The 18,630-nt window shown below is 35.7% G+C and overlaps 3 protein-coding genes and 1 long non-coding RNA gene across 8 annotated transcripts; 1 reads left to right on the forward strand and 3 right to left on the reverse strand.

Annotated features, from left to right (window-relative positions):
* Positions 1-11: 11 nt before the first annotated feature.
* LOC106178169 (tubulin beta-2B chain) lies at positions 12-9,069 on the reverse strand. The gene is made up of 4 exons (XM_013561234.2): positions 8,895-9,069; positions 3,312-3,420; positions 2,128-2,238; positions 12-1,760 (listed from the first exon to the last, which is right to left on the reverse strand). The coding sequence occupies exons 1-4, from the start codon at positions 8,949-8,951 to the stop codon at positions 694-696; spliced, it is 1,344 nt and encodes a 447-aa protein (XP_013416688.1). The 5' UTR covers positions 8,952-9,069; the 3' UTR covers positions 12-693.
* On the forward strand, positions 4,380-7,318 carry LOC147764034 (uncharacterized). Of its 4 annotated transcripts, none has more exons than XR_015332123.1 (3): positions 4,380-4,657; positions 6,072-6,165; positions 6,574-7,318. It is a non-coding gene; the product is annotated as an uncharacterized LOC147764034 (long non-coding RNA). The 4 variants fall into 4 exon arrangements; XR_015332124.1 differs by having other exon boundaries at positions 6,072-6,150; XR_015332122.1 differs by lacking the exon at positions 6,072-6,165 and having other exon boundaries at positions 4,390-4,657.
* A 1,730-nt stretch (positions 9,070-10,799) lies between the features above and the next one.
* On the reverse strand, positions 10,800-13,221 carry LOC106178170 (tubulin beta-4B chain). The gene is made up of 3 exons (XM_013561236.2): positions 13,034-13,221; positions 12,430-12,649; positions 10,800-12,022 (listed from the first exon to the last, which is right to left on the reverse strand). Exons 1-3 carry the CDS (start codon positions 13,088-13,090, stop codon positions 10,965-10,967), a joined length of 1,335 nt encoding a protein of 444 aa, XP_013416690.1. The 5' UTR covers positions 13,091-13,221; the 3' UTR covers positions 10,800-10,964.
* A 1,342-nt stretch (positions 13,222-14,563) lies between these two features.
* Positions 14,564-18,624, reverse strand: LOC106178160 (WASH complex subunit 3-like). Of its 2 annotated transcripts, none has more exons than XM_013561226.2 (6): positions 18,465-18,624; positions 16,629-16,793; positions 16,160-16,342; positions 15,740-15,817; positions 15,426-15,490; positions 14,564-15,097 (listed from the first exon to the last, which is right to left on the reverse strand). In XM_013561226.2, exons 1-6 carry the CDS (start codon positions 18,513-18,515, stop codon positions 14,986-14,988), a joined length of 654 nt encoding a protein of 217 aa, XP_013416680.1. In that variant the 5' UTR covers positions 18,516-18,624; the 3' UTR covers positions 14,564-14,985. The 2 variants fall into 2 exon arrangements, with proteins under 2 accessions (XP_013416680.1, XP_086858343.1); XM_087002217.1 differs by having other exon boundaries at positions 15,364-15,490.
* Between the last annotated feature and the right edge of the window lie 6 nt (positions 18,625-18,630).

Here is an 18,630-nt window from a genome sequence, read left to right on the forward strand (position 1 = left end):
AAAAAAAAACATTTCTACTTTTAATAAGTTTTTATTCCATGGCAAGGTTCCATAACAGTTAAGCTTTAACAACAATAATCTCTTCAAAGTTGACATTCTGGGACTTGGTGCCACTGAGAATCAGTGGCCACAGATAATTACGCCAGAATTTTTTTTTATGTATGTCCTTCCAGACAAAAATTTCTGTCAAATATTGCACAAGTATTTTGCAAATTCCTCCTCTTCAGCAATCTGACAATCTTTCCATTTTTTTAAAGTAAAGAAAAGAAAATTCAATATTTTTCCTTCATAGCACCAAGATTTTGTTTCTGCAAGATTCTTTATATTGCACATAGATTAGATTAGCAACGTATTAATTACACTTTGGTGTACAATATTAAATTTATTGCACTTCAGTGGCCAGTTAATTGCACCTATGCTTAAAAAGAATGAGTGACCTAAAGATTAAATTAAAACTGTGACATCATTCATATGAATTAAAAGATTTTAAAAAATATGACAACTAAGAGAAAAGCTTTGACAATATTCAAATCCAATCCTGTGCTACAAACTGTTTTTTAAGTTCAAGATTGCTCTTGTTCTTTAGTTTTGATGTGCTTCAAGTTGATGGTTTTCCTTTAGATCTTTGTTTTCATAACAGAAAAGTGACTGTCTATACTTGAAATGAATTCCTGCACAACAACAATCTCTGGCTTATTCCATTATTTCTTCTTCACCCTCCTCTTCATCAAATTCAGCCTCATCATCTGCAGTGGCTTCCTGGTACTGCTGGTATTCAGACACCAGATCATTCATGTTGGACTCTGCTTCAGTGAATTCCATCTCATCCATACCCTCACCAGTGTACCAATGTAAGAAAGCCTTGCGCCGGAACATAGCGGTGAACTGCTCAGAGATACGCTTAAACAGCTCTTGGATAGCAGTGCTGTTCCCAATGAAAGTGGCAGCCATTTTCAATCCACGAGGTGGAATGTCGCAGACTGCAGTCTTCACGTTGTTGGGAATCCATTCAACAAAGTAGCTGCTGTTTTTGTTCTGCACATTCAGCATCTGCTCATCAACTTCCTTCATTGACATGCGTCCACGGAACATAGCAGCAACAGTAAGGTAGCGTCCATGGCGAGGATCGCAAGCAGCCATCATGTTCTTGGCATCAAACATCTGCTGGGTTAGCTCAGGGACAGTCAGAGCACGATACTGCTGGCTACCACGAGATGTGAGAGGAGCAAACCCTGGCATGAAGAAGTGGAGTCGAGGGAATGGTACCATGTTTACAGCCAATTTACGCAGATCTGCATTCAGCTGGCCTGGGAAGCGGAGACATGTTGTGACACCAGACATAGTTACCGAAACCAGATGATTCAAATCGCCATAAGTTGGAGTGGTCAACTTCAAGGTGCGAAAGCAGATGTCATACAAAGCCTCATTGTCAATGCAGAAGGTTTCATCTGTATTTTCAACGAGCTGATGCACAGACAGGGTAGCATTGTATGGCTCAACTACAGTGTCTGATACTTTAGGAGATGGCACCACAGAGAATGTATTCATGATTCTGTCAGGGTATTCTTCACGAATCTTGCTGATGAGAAGAGTTCCCATTCCAGACCCAGTTCCACCACCAAGAGAATGTGTGAGTTGGAAGCCCTGAAGAGAATCACAACTCTCCGACTCTTTTCGCACCACATCTAATACAGAGTCCACAAGTTCAGCACCTTCTGTGTAGTGACCTTTGGCCCAATTGTTACCAGCACCACTCTGACCTGAAAATATACCAGAAAAAGCATAAACAAATTTTTAGGTTTTAACCAAAAAATACGATCCTCCTCTTTCCTTCATTCATAAATGCAATCACATGTATTTCACAAAGACATAAAAAGGAGTAGATAAGATAATGCTGAAACCTGTTAATACAGCATACAGTGAAATAACATTCAACAGATATATAATATTTGAGGAGACTGACCACACTGAACTAATTCTATGAACTATCTGATCATAAACATAATAATGGCCCAGATCTGATGTGATTTCCAAATTCACACTTAATTGGTCTGAAAAGTAGTACAAATGTTTCATGTCACAAAAATAAATTTAAAAAAAAATAAAATAAAAACAAAAAAACCTTACCAAATACATAGTTATCTGGTCTGAAAAGCTGCCCAAATGGTCCAGATCTCACAGCGTCCATGGTCCCAGGTTCCAGGTCCACCAGTACAGCACGCGGAACATATTTGCCTCCTGAAAGAAATTTCAAACAAGCTTCATTTACTATCTTTGTTCTCAGTTTGTTGATTGATGTCAATATTTTTACTATAAGAGAAGCAAGTTTTGTTTCCATCTTCATTCTTTTATGCTTTGCATCATCCTTTTTCATCCTTAATGTTTTTGTTTTAGATATACTGCCAAGTTTAAAATGTGTTTTAAATTAACATTTCCACACACACGCAGACACACACACTACTGGAGTATTTTTACTGTAATACAAGATATTTATCCAATTTCTATAATTGCTTGATGACCTTATCTTTCTTGCCACATGGTGCACGTCATTAAGACTCTGGCTACAGACAGTATTGATTTTTGCACATATTAACATACCCATGCTATCCATATACAACATTACGCTGCTTTAAAACAAATTATGCATGCCTGTCCGCTTGTCTGGCATTCTGAATATCCAGTCATTGGAGAATTATACAATTTGGTTCTAACACTTGATTTGACAATCTTTTGTAGTTCTATGTTAAAACTTCCTTGTTTTTTCATTTGTCTATTTTTATTAATATTTGTCACATATCATAACATGCATTTGCCATAATGGAGGGGAAACAGTCTGTGACAATAGAGCTCATCTATACTTTATCTGCATAAAGAATTGGTTCCTACTAAATTCCTCATATGAATAAGAATGTGTGTAAATGAATTGCCCTTTGGTTTCAATGAAGTCCCCAATATTCTGTTCACACTTGGATGTCACCAAGTGTCTGTCTCACTGATGAGGGTACCACCCAAGCTCACACATGATTAGCTTACCTGATACCATGTTAAAATGCACACAGATTAAACGGTAATTACTCACCAATTTCAAACACCTCCTTCATCTCATTCTTCAATTTTTCAAACTTTATAATTTTCTATTTAGTCATTTAACATTATGACGCAAAGCCAAACATGCAACTTCAAAACTTTAGACTCAAATAATTTAAAAATAAAACTTACGACTAAGACGGTGTTTTGTGGAAATTTTATTCATTTTGTTCAATTTTAATGAGTTTTTACCATAACTAATCCCTGGTCATAAAAAAGCTCACCTGATGCCTCATTATAATACACACTGATCCTTTCTAACTGCAGATCTGAATCACCATGGTATGAGCCTGTTGGGTCAATGCCATGCTCATCTGAGATCACCTCCCAAAACTGGAAAATAAGGATGATTAATTACCAAACTACAGTTTAACTTCAGGCTAGTTTCCCCTTAAATGTATCTCTATATTCTTTGTTCTTCCTTTCTCACAATTCACCACATATCATGACCTTGGTAAATCTCCACAGATTATATTGTTGTTTACTAGTGACCTTGCTTCCAGTGGTTCAATTAAATGTATTTATTGTAAGGTAATCAAGTTATTAAATGTACATTATATGTATTTCAATCTGCCTACAAAAAAAGAGAGCCATTGTTGACTTTTTAACCCTTTCCAAGGGCAAAAGAATTCAGAGTAATGAGTGCATCAATGTGCCTGCCTCATTCCATAGGCTTATGCACTGAACTTTTTCCAGCAGGCTTGACCAGCATGAAAAATTACTCTCTTTTAACACACCATTTCACCAAGTAAATAATGCAAACTAATATTCTATATAATTTAGCACACCAGTTCATACCTGCAGACTGAAGCCTGCAATTAATTTTTGGCAACATCTTGTCTTGATCAGGCTAGTTATAGCAAGTTATCTAGACATACCCTGAATGTTCATCACGTAAGTGATTTTTTTTTTCCAGTATATATTTTTCTTTTACTATTTACGACCTGCACCTGTAAGCCTATTACAGACATGAATGAATGAATAAAGATATGAATGAATGGGAATCTTTCCCTAATAGAGAAAACTGTTTTAACTAATTTTGTATTCTTCTATCTCCCACTTAATAATCTAACAGAAAAAGGGTGTGTTAATTGCTTCTTTGTATGCTGAAGACACATATGGTCCATCTTTCAGGGTTAAGTAACTGGATTACTCTTCCTCAAAAATCAATGGGTTTTGCCTACACTTGCACCTGTATATAGAAATATGTGGGATACTATTTTCATCCTCTCCAGTTTTCTTAGGCCAAGGACCCTTAACTGGTTATTACTGGTTCAGCCTGGCTATTTGGTCTAATCAAGGAGTTATAACAGAAGGAGATTACACGCGTGGGGGCGGAGCCCGTATTACGGTCTCTCATTGGTCGGAATGAATAGAACCCAGAGAACAATGGATGCCTATCTCTGTTACGCTTAATTGCTACTCTCGTTTAAATCTCGTTTGTTAGTATCTGTGCCTTCGTCTGTTGATTTTTGAGGACAGAAACAGAAACGGAGTCCCAAGTTTCTAAAAAATGAGAGAAATACAGAATTTATATGATATTACGTTGGACAAGGTTTTCAAAAAACAGGTAAGTGCTTTTAAATGCATAACTACACGAAATATGAAGATAAATTGCAACTTTTATGTCGTAGGGTCTCACTGTGTAAGTGTCCAGCTACACGTTGATCTCGCGAGGTGGTGTGTGGAGAATAAATATTGCACGAAAAATATTTCCCACTCATAACAAGTGCCTATAAATATAGTATCAGATGAAGAAAGTTTGGTCTTTATACAGTTGCAATTGTTAAGTAATTTGTGGCAACAGCAAAGAATAAAACTTAGGTGCACTTTCAGTAGCCGAATAACAAGCAGATGCTTAAGCCGCCATCTTGTTAATATTTCGAAAAAAAATTACTCCAAAAGACATTTTCGTCCTACTTTTTGAAACTTGTGTCACATGACAGTCATAAAATTTATCTTATTGTTTTGTGTGCAACACACTTGCTTGAGCAGTATTGTTTTTTTTTGCGATTTTACATGTGGTCTAGCTTGGATACGACAATTGACAATTTTCATGAGTTCCGATCAAAAAGTGTTACGCTTGTTACGGCCAAAAGCCTTACCGCTTTTTGTACTTTTCAAATGCAAGATTATAAAAAAAATTGGTGTGTTTAGATTCTTGAACATCTTGGTCGTGGCGTGGTATATATTGCATGGATACTGCTCCAATATTTCTTGAAAAAAATAACCTGATTTGTTCAGAATACCAATTTTTTACTCTAGTGTTATGGGTAAATGTACCATTTTGGCCTTTACCTTTTTCATGTTTAAATCTAAAAAGACTTATCATGACAGTTGGTCATCATTTTTCTTCTCACCATGGTGGGTGGCTTTGGAGTGGTAACTTTGTTGTTAAAGTAAAGTGCTCAGTTTTTTTGACTGGAAAATTTTGCCTCCACCCAGCATTTCCCATCATGGCGGTCTAACAGGAAGTTTGACTTCACAGTGTCTTTGGTATAGTTATTTTTAACTTATTTAGTCTTCTTTTTACATATATATGTTTTAATTCATATTAAACCTTTGAAAAAAGAACACACGTGAATCCTGGTGCTTCTTAATTTAAAGTCTTAAGGTTTTAAGTTCACCTAGGCTCCACCAATTACTTTACCTGTTATCTCACTACACATCTCTCTTTGAGTCAAGGTGTGTAAGACACACCTTATTGTGTAAGACACCTCTATAATTAAGAGGTACTTGCTTCTCTACTTAAATTATACTTCACTACTTTGGCATGTTAGGTGGCAAGCTTGGATGTTTCAGTTCATTTTAAGAAAGAAGCTTTGCCTTGGTGGTTACAAAAGAATAGAACTCTATTAAGGTTTATTCATTACTTGAAATTAAATATTTCATCTTGTAGTGTTGAAACAGAAATTCTCTCAAAATTGATAATGAATTTGACATGCATATCTTAACACTACTCAAGTTTTTTTTTTCTATTATAGATATGGGAGAAGGCTGCATTGAAAATATGAATTATGGTCAGGCTGGAAAAAAATTAAAATATGTCAATGAAAAAAGGAGGTCAGTGTGTCTGAAGTAAGTTACTTTTGTCATAATGCCTAAGATGCATTAAACATTCACTAACAACAGTACCCTTTTTAATTTTTTTTTTTCAAAATACAACAACCTTGGGCATTTTCCTTTTAGCAACCAGCCTCTCTGAAATCCCCTTTTTGTCCTGTCAGAAGAGTAGGAACCAGGGCGGATTTAAATAATTTCTTGTAATAAATACAATTTCTTTCAATTTCTTGGGGTTATTAGCTTGTGATCATGAATCTTGATGTTCTATATAAATTTAGTTGTAAATTGTTCATTTATGTGGTGAACATTATTTCAGTCAAGTCATAACAAGACACATTAAACTTCACTGCGTAATTCCATAATGACTACATGGATACTAGTAGTTCATAATGCTATTATTATGTTTTTTTTTCTAACCTACAGGTTTCTCTCTTTTCTGAGTGGCATGGCATTAGCAAGGCAGAAGAAAAGGCCCTGAAGAAATTCTCACTTGAGTTGTCCTTTTTGGAGAAGAAACTGGATAAGACTGGCCAACAGAGATTGCATTAAATTAATAGTGCTCCTTTATGACATTTTAAAATATTTTCAGTCACCTAACTGACTCTATACATTGCAAAAGTGGACATAAATTTTATGTTACTGTTACATGGAAAAAAATTCAAAACCTATACATAAATTGTTGAGTGCCATGGTATAACTGTCTACCTGATTGCCAGTGAAATTTCTGTTTCAGTGAAATTTCTTTAAAGTAGTCACTTACTGCTTACTTACCAGTTAATTTTTTCAGCTGTTACATTTTATAAATGTTCTTACTAAGTGTTGTCTTGATCTATAATAACCTTTTGAAAATCCCATGTTTTTTATCCTATTTGTAAGAATTAACCACTTTATCTTCTAGGATTTTTTTTTTTTCATTCGGCCCATTAGATTCTCAGACCTTGCTGGCCTGTAAGTGGAATAGTATCTGGCACAGACTGGTATCAGCAAGTCAGATAAAAAAGAATATAATTATTTATATTTGCACGATTGAAAAAAATGCCATCATAGACTGCATAAAACTGGAAAACTGTAGCAACTTAATCATTCTTATGACTTCATTTATTACTGCTTATGTGTAAAATTTTTGTTTTTGTTCTTCTATTGATATAATAAAATGGTTTTACTCACAGATGCTACTTTCATGAGTATAGAGTATAGAGTGCTTGAGTATAGAGTTGACTTAAAAGATATTTTAAGTTAATATAGTAAATAATAGTTTGAAATTCAATATTCTCATCTTTATTTGTTTCACTTTAAAGAGCTCAGTGAATACTAAAATTTCTGATATATTTTGTACATAAATATATTTATGAATTAATAAAAATTATTCTTAATGTATAGCACTGTGCACTTGTTTACCGACAAATATGAACAGTGTTAGTACGTGTCAAATAATCCTGAAAAAAAGGGAAATTTCCAAGATAAAGAAATTTATAACGAGTATTCAGTAAACTGACGTGTCGTGGCATTGCCTCAACCTTGGATTAAAATTTTAATTAAATGCATTATAATATTAAAATTATACCGAGTGAGAGAAAAAATACTTTAAGAAATTTAAAACCAGACACAAAGCGCAGGCACTGTCACAATGTATATGTTTATGGGACCCAAGGGCAGGAGGGTCCAAACGTTAATGTATTAATATTATGTCCTTTGGCAGTGAGGACAGACGTTCACTTGAATGTCATTTTCACAAACCACAGTTGGGACGTTTTCTTTTGACTTCTCCTTGGTGATTTTTCACCGGGTTGTGCCATAAAAAAGCCATCTATCACCGACTAAAAAAAGCTCATGGCGACCATCCTCAGTCACCACCTTATAATCGCTTTCTATGATATCGTTCCCTTCCAGCACATCGTCCAAATAATTACCTGTGAAAAAAATCGTCAGCATACAGCGGCGCTTTGACATTACTGATCTCGAATTCTAACGCGAAATAACGCATATGAAATTTATCTCCAAGCTGAGGAGAGCGACGCAGACGAAACCTTGAGACCGGAGGCCCCCCGTAGCTAGCTCCGCCCACCGTAACAGACATCGGACAATAGAAAGGCTTGCGTGTAATCTCCTTCTGTTATAACTCCTTGGTCTAATCCTGGGACACCTCTTTATATTTATGAACTTTTTTATTTTTATTAAAACAGATTTATAATTGTTCATTCATGTTTCAGGATCTTTCTGTCTGCAATGTTTTAATACCTCATTTGCTGATAATCAGCAGGTGCAGCTAAGAGATGCATTCACTGCTGTTATCGTATTTTTCACATATATTTTTCTTCAATTACAAGATGTTGAATTATTGGCCTATCATCTTAAAGGTTATTTGCACCTTTTTTGTGCTAATATTTTTAAATAGAAAATAAAGTGATTTTTTGTCTGCAGCAGTTTTTAAGAATGACAAATAAATGTTGTAATTTTTAATATGACTCGACGTCAATAAAATGGGTAAATTACCTGTAAAAATGTAACGTAGCTGAGGCGAATGCTAGTAATACCTGTAGCTCTGTCTATAGACGGTAATGAAATGCTTTCTCGAGTCACAGCATGCAAAGTAGCCGGTCTATGAAAACCCGCATACAAAAACATTATTTAACCAAAGCCATAGAGTTGGAAGCACTGATGCGTCATCAGGTCAAACATCTTCTATCTATATCTTTAGGGAGAGGCTGCGTTTTTCTAGCAGCGCTGTCTTGATCCTAACTTACTTTAGACCCTATCTGGTTCCCGCACTGGCCAGCTTGGAGGTGGACGATTTCGCGCATAGTTGTCTCGTGTTTGTCTGGTGTCTGGGTCTTAGAAAGGCTGGGCTCAACTGTTGCTGCTGATGTTCTCGCTGCTACTGCTGCTATGAATCATCTGCTTAATATGTATAGTGTGCAGCGCTTGCGCTAACACCCAAATATACCATATCACGTGGTTATCAATCTGACAGATGAGTTCGACGGGGGAGGGACTAACAGAAAACTTGCACTACGATGTTTTTCTCTGAAACTTTGAAAAAGTCGTAGTTGTGCTTACGGAAACTAGAATAACTGTGTGCCTATGTTCCTCGTAATTAAAAAAAGAATAATTTGTGCACCATAGTCCAACCACATTATTTATTAATTAAAATAATCTCTTCGGTTTTAAACTTTTTAAAACTGGAGTAATGCAATCATTTTTGTCTTTCACCTTCATCAGATGTATCTCAGAATCACATTAAACAACTTAGTAAAAGCGCACCTGTCAACCGAAATTCAAAAATCCCGATCAAAATAAGTATTTTAAAATCACTATGTATACTCCATGCATGACCTTGTTGAATAAGAAAACGTTTTATTTCATCAACGGGCTGAGCGCGAGTGCATTGCTACACGTACAAAAATAATTCTTATTCGGGCTACGTGAACATTATGCATTTTTTTTCATTTAATTTATCTTTGCATGCACTTAATGCAGCGGGAAATAAGTTTCGTTCTCGTTTTCTCGTGTCAACTTCACACACAAGCCACTTTTCTTGAACAAAATGAATACTGGTTGTGGATTGCCCGAGGGGTTCTTTCACTTTTTTCTTCATATGGCCACGAACTCCCGATTCCAAAAAATCGTAGTGAATTTTCTGACAATATTCGTGCGATTCCAGCCGAATCCCACGTATATTCGTAACACTATCGCACCTGTATCGTAACTGAAACGTAGAACGTGTCGAATTAGCAAGAAAATTTGCAAAATCTCACGAATTCTCACGAATCCTGAAATCTGTCAATTCCTGGCGATTCTTGGGATTCGTGGTCTGTGTGAAATAGGGGCATAAGACGTTCCCCGTGTGACGACATATGCACAAGGTTTTTTAATATTACATTTGTCATGTACAACTATCCGGATTTTGATCTTTTGGAAATGTATCGCTTTACCCATAACAGTGACTGGCTGCTTCCAGATTCTAATGGCTAAATTAACGTCAGAACTCTGAATTTCAAGGTGTAAAAAGCAAATCGGTATAACATGGATATTGGGAATGGAGAATTAAAGAAACTGAATTGGGGAGGTGAGAGCGACTATACTGTAAAGTGCAACAGGGGCAAAAATGACCAGGCTTCTCAGATTTAAAAATAAATTTCTTTAAAAATAAATAAAAAAGTATATATATGTATAACTTCAACCTTAGGGTTGCAATATTTCAATAAAGATTATTATTATTATTATTGAAACCCCTTGCTGGATTCTTGGACTTGTTATTATGTCCAAGCTGGATTTAAGTGAAGCAATGGTACCTTATTGCCAGACAGCATTTTTTTTTTTTTTTTTGGGGGGGGGGGGGGGGGGGCAGCAAAGATGTCACAACTAAGTCAATGCATCTGCCATACATTACACAAATTTGTCATTTTTAAAACAGGCATTCTTCAATTTTCTGGGTACAATTATGATTATGTAGATTGTAGGAATCCATCTGTGTTAGTAGTAAAATGGACAAGGAAAATTAATCCAAAATGTGCAGTCTAAACAGCACATCAATTTTTATGCACAAGGGGAAATCTATCAAATTGAAATCCAACCAATTTAAAAAGAGTGTACATCATCCTCTCATTTCACATTCAACAAAAGACTGGTCCCTTAAAACATAAAATAAGTTGAAATGAAGTATTTTTTATTCATGCAGGATAAAAATCCACATCAAACATGAATGCAATCTACACATTTTCACAACTCTGAATAGTGACTAGATAAAAAATTTTCATTCTTTTAGTCTCAAATGGAGTTGACAGTCAACATTTTCAATATTCAGTCTTAACCCATTACATCTCCTCTTCTTCCTCTTCATCAAATTCACCCTCTTCTTCTGCAGTTGCATCCTGATACTGCTGGTATTCAGACACCAGATCATTCATGTTGGACTCTGCTTCAGTGAATTCCATCTCATCCATACCCTCACCAGTGTACCAATGTAAGAAAGCCTTGCGCCGGAACATAGCGGTGAACTGCTCAGAGATACGCTTAAACAGCTCTTGGATAGCAGTACTGTTACCGATGAAAGTGGCAGACATTTTCAATCCACGAGGTGGAATGTCGCAGACTGCAGTCTTCACGTTGTTGGGAATCCATTCAACAAAGTAGCTGCTGTTTTTGTTCTGCACATTCAGCATCTGCTCGTCAACTTCCTTCATAGACATGCGACCACGGAACATAGCAGCAACAGTAAGGTAGCGTCCATGGCGAGGATCGCAAGCAGCCATCATGTTCTTGGCATCAAACATCTGCTGGGTTAGCTCAGGGACAGTCAGAGCACGATACTGCTGGCTACCACGAGATGTGAGAGGAGCAAACCCTGGCATGAAGAAGTGGAGTCGGGGGAACGGTACCATGTTTACAGCCAATTTACGCAGATCTGCATTCAGCTGGCCTGGGAAGCGGAGACATGTTGTGACACCAGACATAGTGGCTGATACAAGATGATTCAAATCGCCATAAGTTGGGGTTGTTAGTTTCAATGTGCGGAAACAAATGTCATACAGAGCCTCATTGTCAATACAGTAAGTTTCATCTGTATTTTCAACGAGCTGATGCACAGACAGGGTAGCATTGTATGGCTCGACTACAGTGTCTGATACTTTAGGAGATGGCACCACAGAGAATGTATTCATGATTCTGTCAGGGTATTCTTCACGAATCTTGCTGATGAGAAGAGTTCCCATTCCAGAGCCAGTTCCACCACCAAGAGAATGTGTGAGTTGAAAGCCTTGAAGACAGTCACAGCTTTCTGCCTCTTTTCGCACCACATCTAATACAGAGTCTACAAGTTCAGCACCTTCTGTGTAGTGACCTTTGGCCCAATTGTTTCCAGCACCACTCTGACCTACGGAATAGAAAAAGCAATATGAACATGCTGCCACACTATATAGAAAATAGGGATAAATAAAATCCTCCCAATACAATAAGCGAGAGTAGCAAAATTGCTTAAATTAGACTTGGTTCCCATACTTGGATCAATCCATTTGGATCGACCTAACTCCCTGGGGGTCCACGCTAAATTGCTATCAGCTCAAGAGACTTAAATGTCTGTCACGCCTACTGAATCAGCTAGGGGTAAATATAATTACCCCTTCACTAGGCGTGACAGACCTTTAAGCTGGTTAGTTTAATAGCAATTTAGTGAGACTCCCCAGGGAGATAGATCGATCCAAATATCTGTGGGAATGGTCCCTTATTTTTGCAACATTTTTTACAGTTGATAAATTTTTCATATATTTGAAACAAACATACCAAAGACGAAGTTATCTGGTCTAAATATTTGTCCAAAAGGTCCAGATCTGACGGAGTCCATGGTTCCAGGTTCCAAATCCACAAGCACTGCACGGGGAACATATTTTCCACCTGTTGCTTCATTGTAATACACGTTGATTCTTTCCAATTGCAGATCTGAATCGCCATGGTAGGTGCCTGTTGGATCAATGCCATGCTCATCTGAGATCACCTCCCAAAACTAAAAATAAATTCAAGAATTTAATCAATAAGGCCTTTTAAAATCTATAATCCAAAATGCCTTTTAAATAAACAAACTAAAGGAATATTGACCGAAGTATAAACTTCCGTAGCACCCAATTTTGTAAAGACTGGGCCAAGTCCGAGTATTGAATTCTAGTTCTTCACCCCTTTTAAAAATCTACGTGTCTGTTGTCTAAATGAAATCAAGTAGGACTGTAATAAGATGATATAACTGTTAGCACACGGGACTAGATATTAAACAATACATGTTGCTGAAAAATAGAGCGGTCTCTAAAATTATAAATCAATATTTTTTCTATTCGCATGATTATAGTGCTCTTTATCAGATATGCTTTTATGCAGTATTGTCCAAGGTACGTACCTTTGCCCCGATTTGATTGCCACACTGGCCTGCTTGCAGATGAACTATTTCACGCATTTTTGGTCAACGGTTTTGATGGACTTATATCTAGTGAATTTAAATCAGATTCCCCCTTTTTACCGCTTTAACTGATGAACATTCAAATGCAGCTTCCTTTTATACGTTGCTGTCATCCGTTGGATGTCAGCCGTTGTTGCTAAGTAACGAAATTTTGATTGAGTGATTTGGTAACGCCTATCTCCATATAGAGATATCTTTTTGACCTTTCAACCTTTTGCAGGGCCATATGACATCCCTTATTTAGAAATGGATGACCCATTTATTTAAAACAGAACAGCGGTTTTTAGGGGGGTTTTAACCACTGCAATTTTTCACATAATATGAAAAAGAATATAAAAAATAATAAATTTACATAGTTAAGATATGAACATAATTAGGCCTATGGTCTATATGAATAAGACGAATCCTTGCTTTATACCTACTGTCTGAGAGTGAACGGGGAGCGGTTAATAAATAACCGGCTAATACTGGCTAATACTGGTTTTCCCATTAATCCACTCTCCGCCTGTCACTAAAGTCATGCACAAAGGAATGTGTCACATCAGTGATGGTGATGGCAGCTGCACTGAATCAGCATAATATATAAAACATGCTTATTCAGTTTGACTTAGTGACTTTATAGGTGCTTACTAACGCAATGCGCTGATAAAAGCTATTTGCAAATGACCTTGCTGACACGATAAAAATGGTTCAAGTTGTTGCTTGCAGGGTGAACAAAATGCATGCACATGTCATTGGAGTTTGACTCAATTTAAAATAACCTAAAAATAAATAATGAAAAACTATATTCTTTTCAATAATAATATATTCTCCTGACATCGGGAAAAGAACCACCCTTGACCAACAGAATATCAATAAAGCAAAAAATTTAGATAAAAACTCATGCTTTAAGGAAATATTATCCAAGTTTGATTGTTTCAAAAACCAGCGCTGCGCTTATACAAATATTTTTCCTAGATTATGTGAATTTGTTCAAAATTATTAAATTTCAGTCTTGTCAATGTTATTTAACGTACGGTACATGTACAGTATATTTCAGATCGTCACTTTCATCATTTTGAGAGAAAAGTATTTTCTGCAAAGTCGTTTTATCATTTTGCATGTCGAGTTTATTGTTTTGAGATACTGACATGCTTTGCGCGAGATGACACAAAACCAGGGGTCGTCTCATAACGAACGGTGGGAAAAGGAACTAACGCATCCAGGGATCCGTGTATAGCGGGGCAAAATTAATGGGGGGGGGGGGGGGGGGGGGGGAGTGATTACTATTTCAAAATGATGACGATCTCAAAATGATGTTAGCACCTCTCAAAAAAAAAAAATCTGGTCAAAAGGATACTTTCATCTTTTTTGTACAAACGGCGCTCCATATTAAGCCACTTAGGAGAAAAAAACTTTTGACTGAATCACATGATAAATTATTATCCAATGTAGTGAACAAAACTATCCTTTTGCAGGAAGTACCATAAATCAGTGAAGCCATTTTTATTAATAATGTAATTGTTATTTATTTGTGTATACACTTACAGAATTTTTCATAATGTTGCTTGATTTATAGAAACATTTGAAATATTTATTAATCTTATAAAATGTCTCAATCCACATCTTATCATTTCTGTCACAGAGATATATTGATATATACTGAAAAATTTCAGTAATACATAATGAACTTGAAACTTACAGCTCATTTTAATCAATTATAAATTGCAAACTAAACAGTTTATTGCAATCCTTAGCACCATCCATTGATGACGAAATTCTGTCAGTCAGGCAGATTCCTCAGTGAGAGGAGGGTCATATATCATAAACATCACATATTCCCTTATTTGAAAATATAACAGGAGGCCTGTTGAATGAATTTTCCAATGCTGTACACTTGAAACACTTAAGTCTTAGTCACTAAAGCCTCCACTGCTGTCATCTGAAGCACTGTCACTAAAATCTGAAGCATCATCATCTTTATTTTTAGTTTCTTCTCCCTCTGGGGCAGGAGCATCTGGAGTTCTGAAAAAATACAAGAATCACAAAATGATAACACATACAAGCATTAAAGTGTTTTCATTATTTCAATACCTATTGCCAAAACTAAAAGTCATCAGCTAGTTTTTATGTTATGCACTGAATTATATCATTTAATTTGCAGGTGTATGACTCTTTTAACTGACTGCTTTTTTTTCAAAGTGTTTCCAACATTTCTCCAAGCTGCCATACAGGTTAAAAACTGATACAAAAAATCACGAATAAATGTGAAATTTACTCATTTTGCTTACTCATAAGGTTGGAAATTTTGTAACTCATAAACAAAATTCAAGAGCCCCAAAATCGAACATACTCTAAAAGATCTGGATTTAAACCTTCAGCTAACATTTTTGGCCTCACAGCTGCAGCAGGAACTCCCTGAAGAAGGCAAAAATACCCAAAACTATTATAACAGGGTGCAAAAATAGGATTTGCATTCTTAGTTACTTGGTAAAAGAATCATGATCAGTCTAATTTAATCCTAGTAGATTATAAGCCCAATGTTTTTGTTTTGCTTTGCTATTTTTCTGGCACCCAGGGAATTTTTTATCACGCAAATTTTAATGACTGATAATGATTACAATTAATCAAATAATCATTACGTTTTCATTCATAAATGTTTCTCACCACTGTCACCATTTTAAAGTATTTTGCATATCTTGGATCTTGGGAAACTGTCATTTTTGGTTTTTCTGGCTGTGGTTCCTGAAATAAAAGAGACAAATGACATAAATATCCATTTATTGCACCACTGTGACAAAACACCTTCATCAGCATTTTTATGAGGAGATAATTTACATTTGACTTTTGTTTCATATAATAATATATGTCAATTCATCTTAACATAAGAAGGGTCAAATGTTGCCAAATCTCATCTGATTCATAGTTAGAGTTTGAACTTTTAATAATCTACATGTGTAATTATTGTTTGTTCAGGGGTGACTCAGGATATGGCTGTGAGACATGAAATTGGGACTGAATTGCTTAAAACCTCTTGTCAACATGATATCAGGTTTATTTATGTAGTGATGGAAATATCTGGTATACCTCAGTCTGTGCTGGTTGTTCTGCATTGGGTGCTGCTGTTGGTGCAGCAGAATCCCCTGCTGGTGGTGGTGCTGGTGGTGCCACTGGTGCTGTACCTGGTGGTGCTTGTGTGTCTGCTGTTCCAGAAGAGGGTGCACTACTGGCTGGGGCTGTTATGTTCTCCAGGCCAGGAATGGAAGATATCTACCCAAAAATAACTGACTGATAAAATATTTAATCTGAACAATTTACTGTCACAATACCATATACCCTGGATTTATGGCTCAAGTGTTATTCAATATATTAATAAATGATATATCAATTTTAGTCATCATACATTTTAAAACAGTCTATCTGTTCTTGTTATATATAAAAACTAGGAGAACAGCAAAAGTCCAAAACAATGGTAATTATGTATTTTTAGTGTTGTATTGCATACATGATACAACTATATGTAGGCATGACAATATCATATCCAGTATAAGTTTACCTTTGTTTCCAGCATGTTCATAGTTGTCTCTAACCTCTGGATTCTAGTTGACAGATGCATAAGCTTTTCTTCACAAACACATGAAAACCTGTTAAGAAATCTTGATGTGTGGATGACAAAATGGTTAAGGAATGCTACTGTTCTTTTATGGTGAATTGCTCCGACCTAGAAACAGAAACAACAACTATAAGTACCAGCTGAGTACTATAGCCTCTATTACTGAGGAAAAGGGGAAAAGTGAGACAAATGCACAACTGAGCACCTTACATTAGTACTGGTTATCAATATGATCTTGTGGGCTAAGTAAAACAAAATATACATTAGAGCAGTTGCATTAGAGACTGCTTTCTGACTTTCAAGTATATATATATATATATATATATATATATATATATATATATATATATATATATTGTATGTGGGTGTGTGTGTTGGAGGGGGTGGGGGCAACTTGGAAGGTTGGGTATGCATGCACACACTTGTCTGTCACCAAATCTAAAAACCACATAAAACTACTTTTAAATACCACAGTAATCCAGGTAGATTAGTGCGGTCTTTAGATAAATTACCTTAGCTATCATGGTGGCAGCTTAGCTAGTATAGGTATACATCTTTGGTATACAAATTTGCAACATACTCAAGTTCTTTCATTTAGGATTTTAACTCTTCTTGTGTACAAAACAATGGCCCAAAATAAGTTGGATGTCTAACAAAGATATAATACAGGTCACACACTACCTGACCTCCCAAAGCCCTTCTGATATATGTGGTGAATATATACAATATAGTTGTTCAAGCATGCTGAAAGTTAAACATATTTTAGGGGTCGAATTCTAAAAGTCTAGTCCCAAGTAAAAACACAGGAAACTGTCATTCACAAGGAAAGAGGGTAATTTAAAGGCCAAATATATTACCAAAGGTGATTAAATAATTAGCAACTCTTCATATGAGATTCAAAATTCTGCAATAAATACCTTGTAAACAACACAAAGAAATATAATAAAACGTATTTTACTACCAAAACAGTAGTTATCTCAATTATCTTGAACATGTGGACCTTCAAAGATTACTACCCTCAGTAATAATCTCTTAAGAGATTAATACAAAAAAAAAAAACTTCAAAAAAAATTATAATAATAATAAAAAACAATCGACTAACTCTGAATGTCCACATGAAATTATTATCCACTGGTAAGTATTTGTGCCAAAATATATCATAAAATTCAACAAAAATGTGTGATGATACAAACAAAATGAACACTTCAAAATGCCTTGGATATTTAAAAATTTTAACATATATATGTATTGTTCTGACACTGGTACTTTTGCAGTGTTCCCCCCACCCTGTAACTATTTTTAATGCTTATCAAAACGGAGTTATGTGGTGGCTTTGGTTAATGTCTCTGCTATTCAAATAAATTAGTTTTGAAATTTACTAAGTTATTTTTTATCTTTTTAAATAAACATTCAAGTTTTTTTAACAATGAAATTACAGCAAATTTTCACCCTAGTGATAACCTCAGCTCTCATAATAATAATAGGAGGGCAAAGTTTCATGTAAAAATATCTTAAAATTAGTAAATGAGTTGCAAGAATAATTATTTGAATAACGGAGACATTGCTTAAAGTCACCACATAATTTAATTTAGAAAAAATTATTGAACATCATAGGGTTATGTGGGGTGTTGGGGGGGGGGGGGGTACTGCAAAAATGCCTTGACGTTAATGCCGAAAATCACATGACTGCAGGCAAACCGACTTCAAAAACCTGAAGTAAAAAAAACTTTCAAATGCTTTAAAGTTAAGTGGTACGTTTATTTCACTTCCCCTTTTTACCTTTGTAAAATCTACCCCTGGGCCTACTAATGGTAATCCGTCTTCATCCATAATTGAAGCTTAATTTGATGAATTTACAAATAGTAATTTAGAATCCCTACTCCAGTTTCCCCTTTTTACTCCCACAAGGTGAAGGTCACTTTTTCAAACTGCGGATCAGTTATAA

This window comes from Lingula anatina, chromosome 1 (assembly GCF_051362555.1).
Source record: "Lingula anatina isolate TDL-2025a chromosome 1, LinAna3.0, whole genome shotgun sequence".
NCBI lineage: Eukaryota > Metazoa > Brachiopoda > Lingulata > Lingulida > Lingulidae > Lingula > Lingula anatina.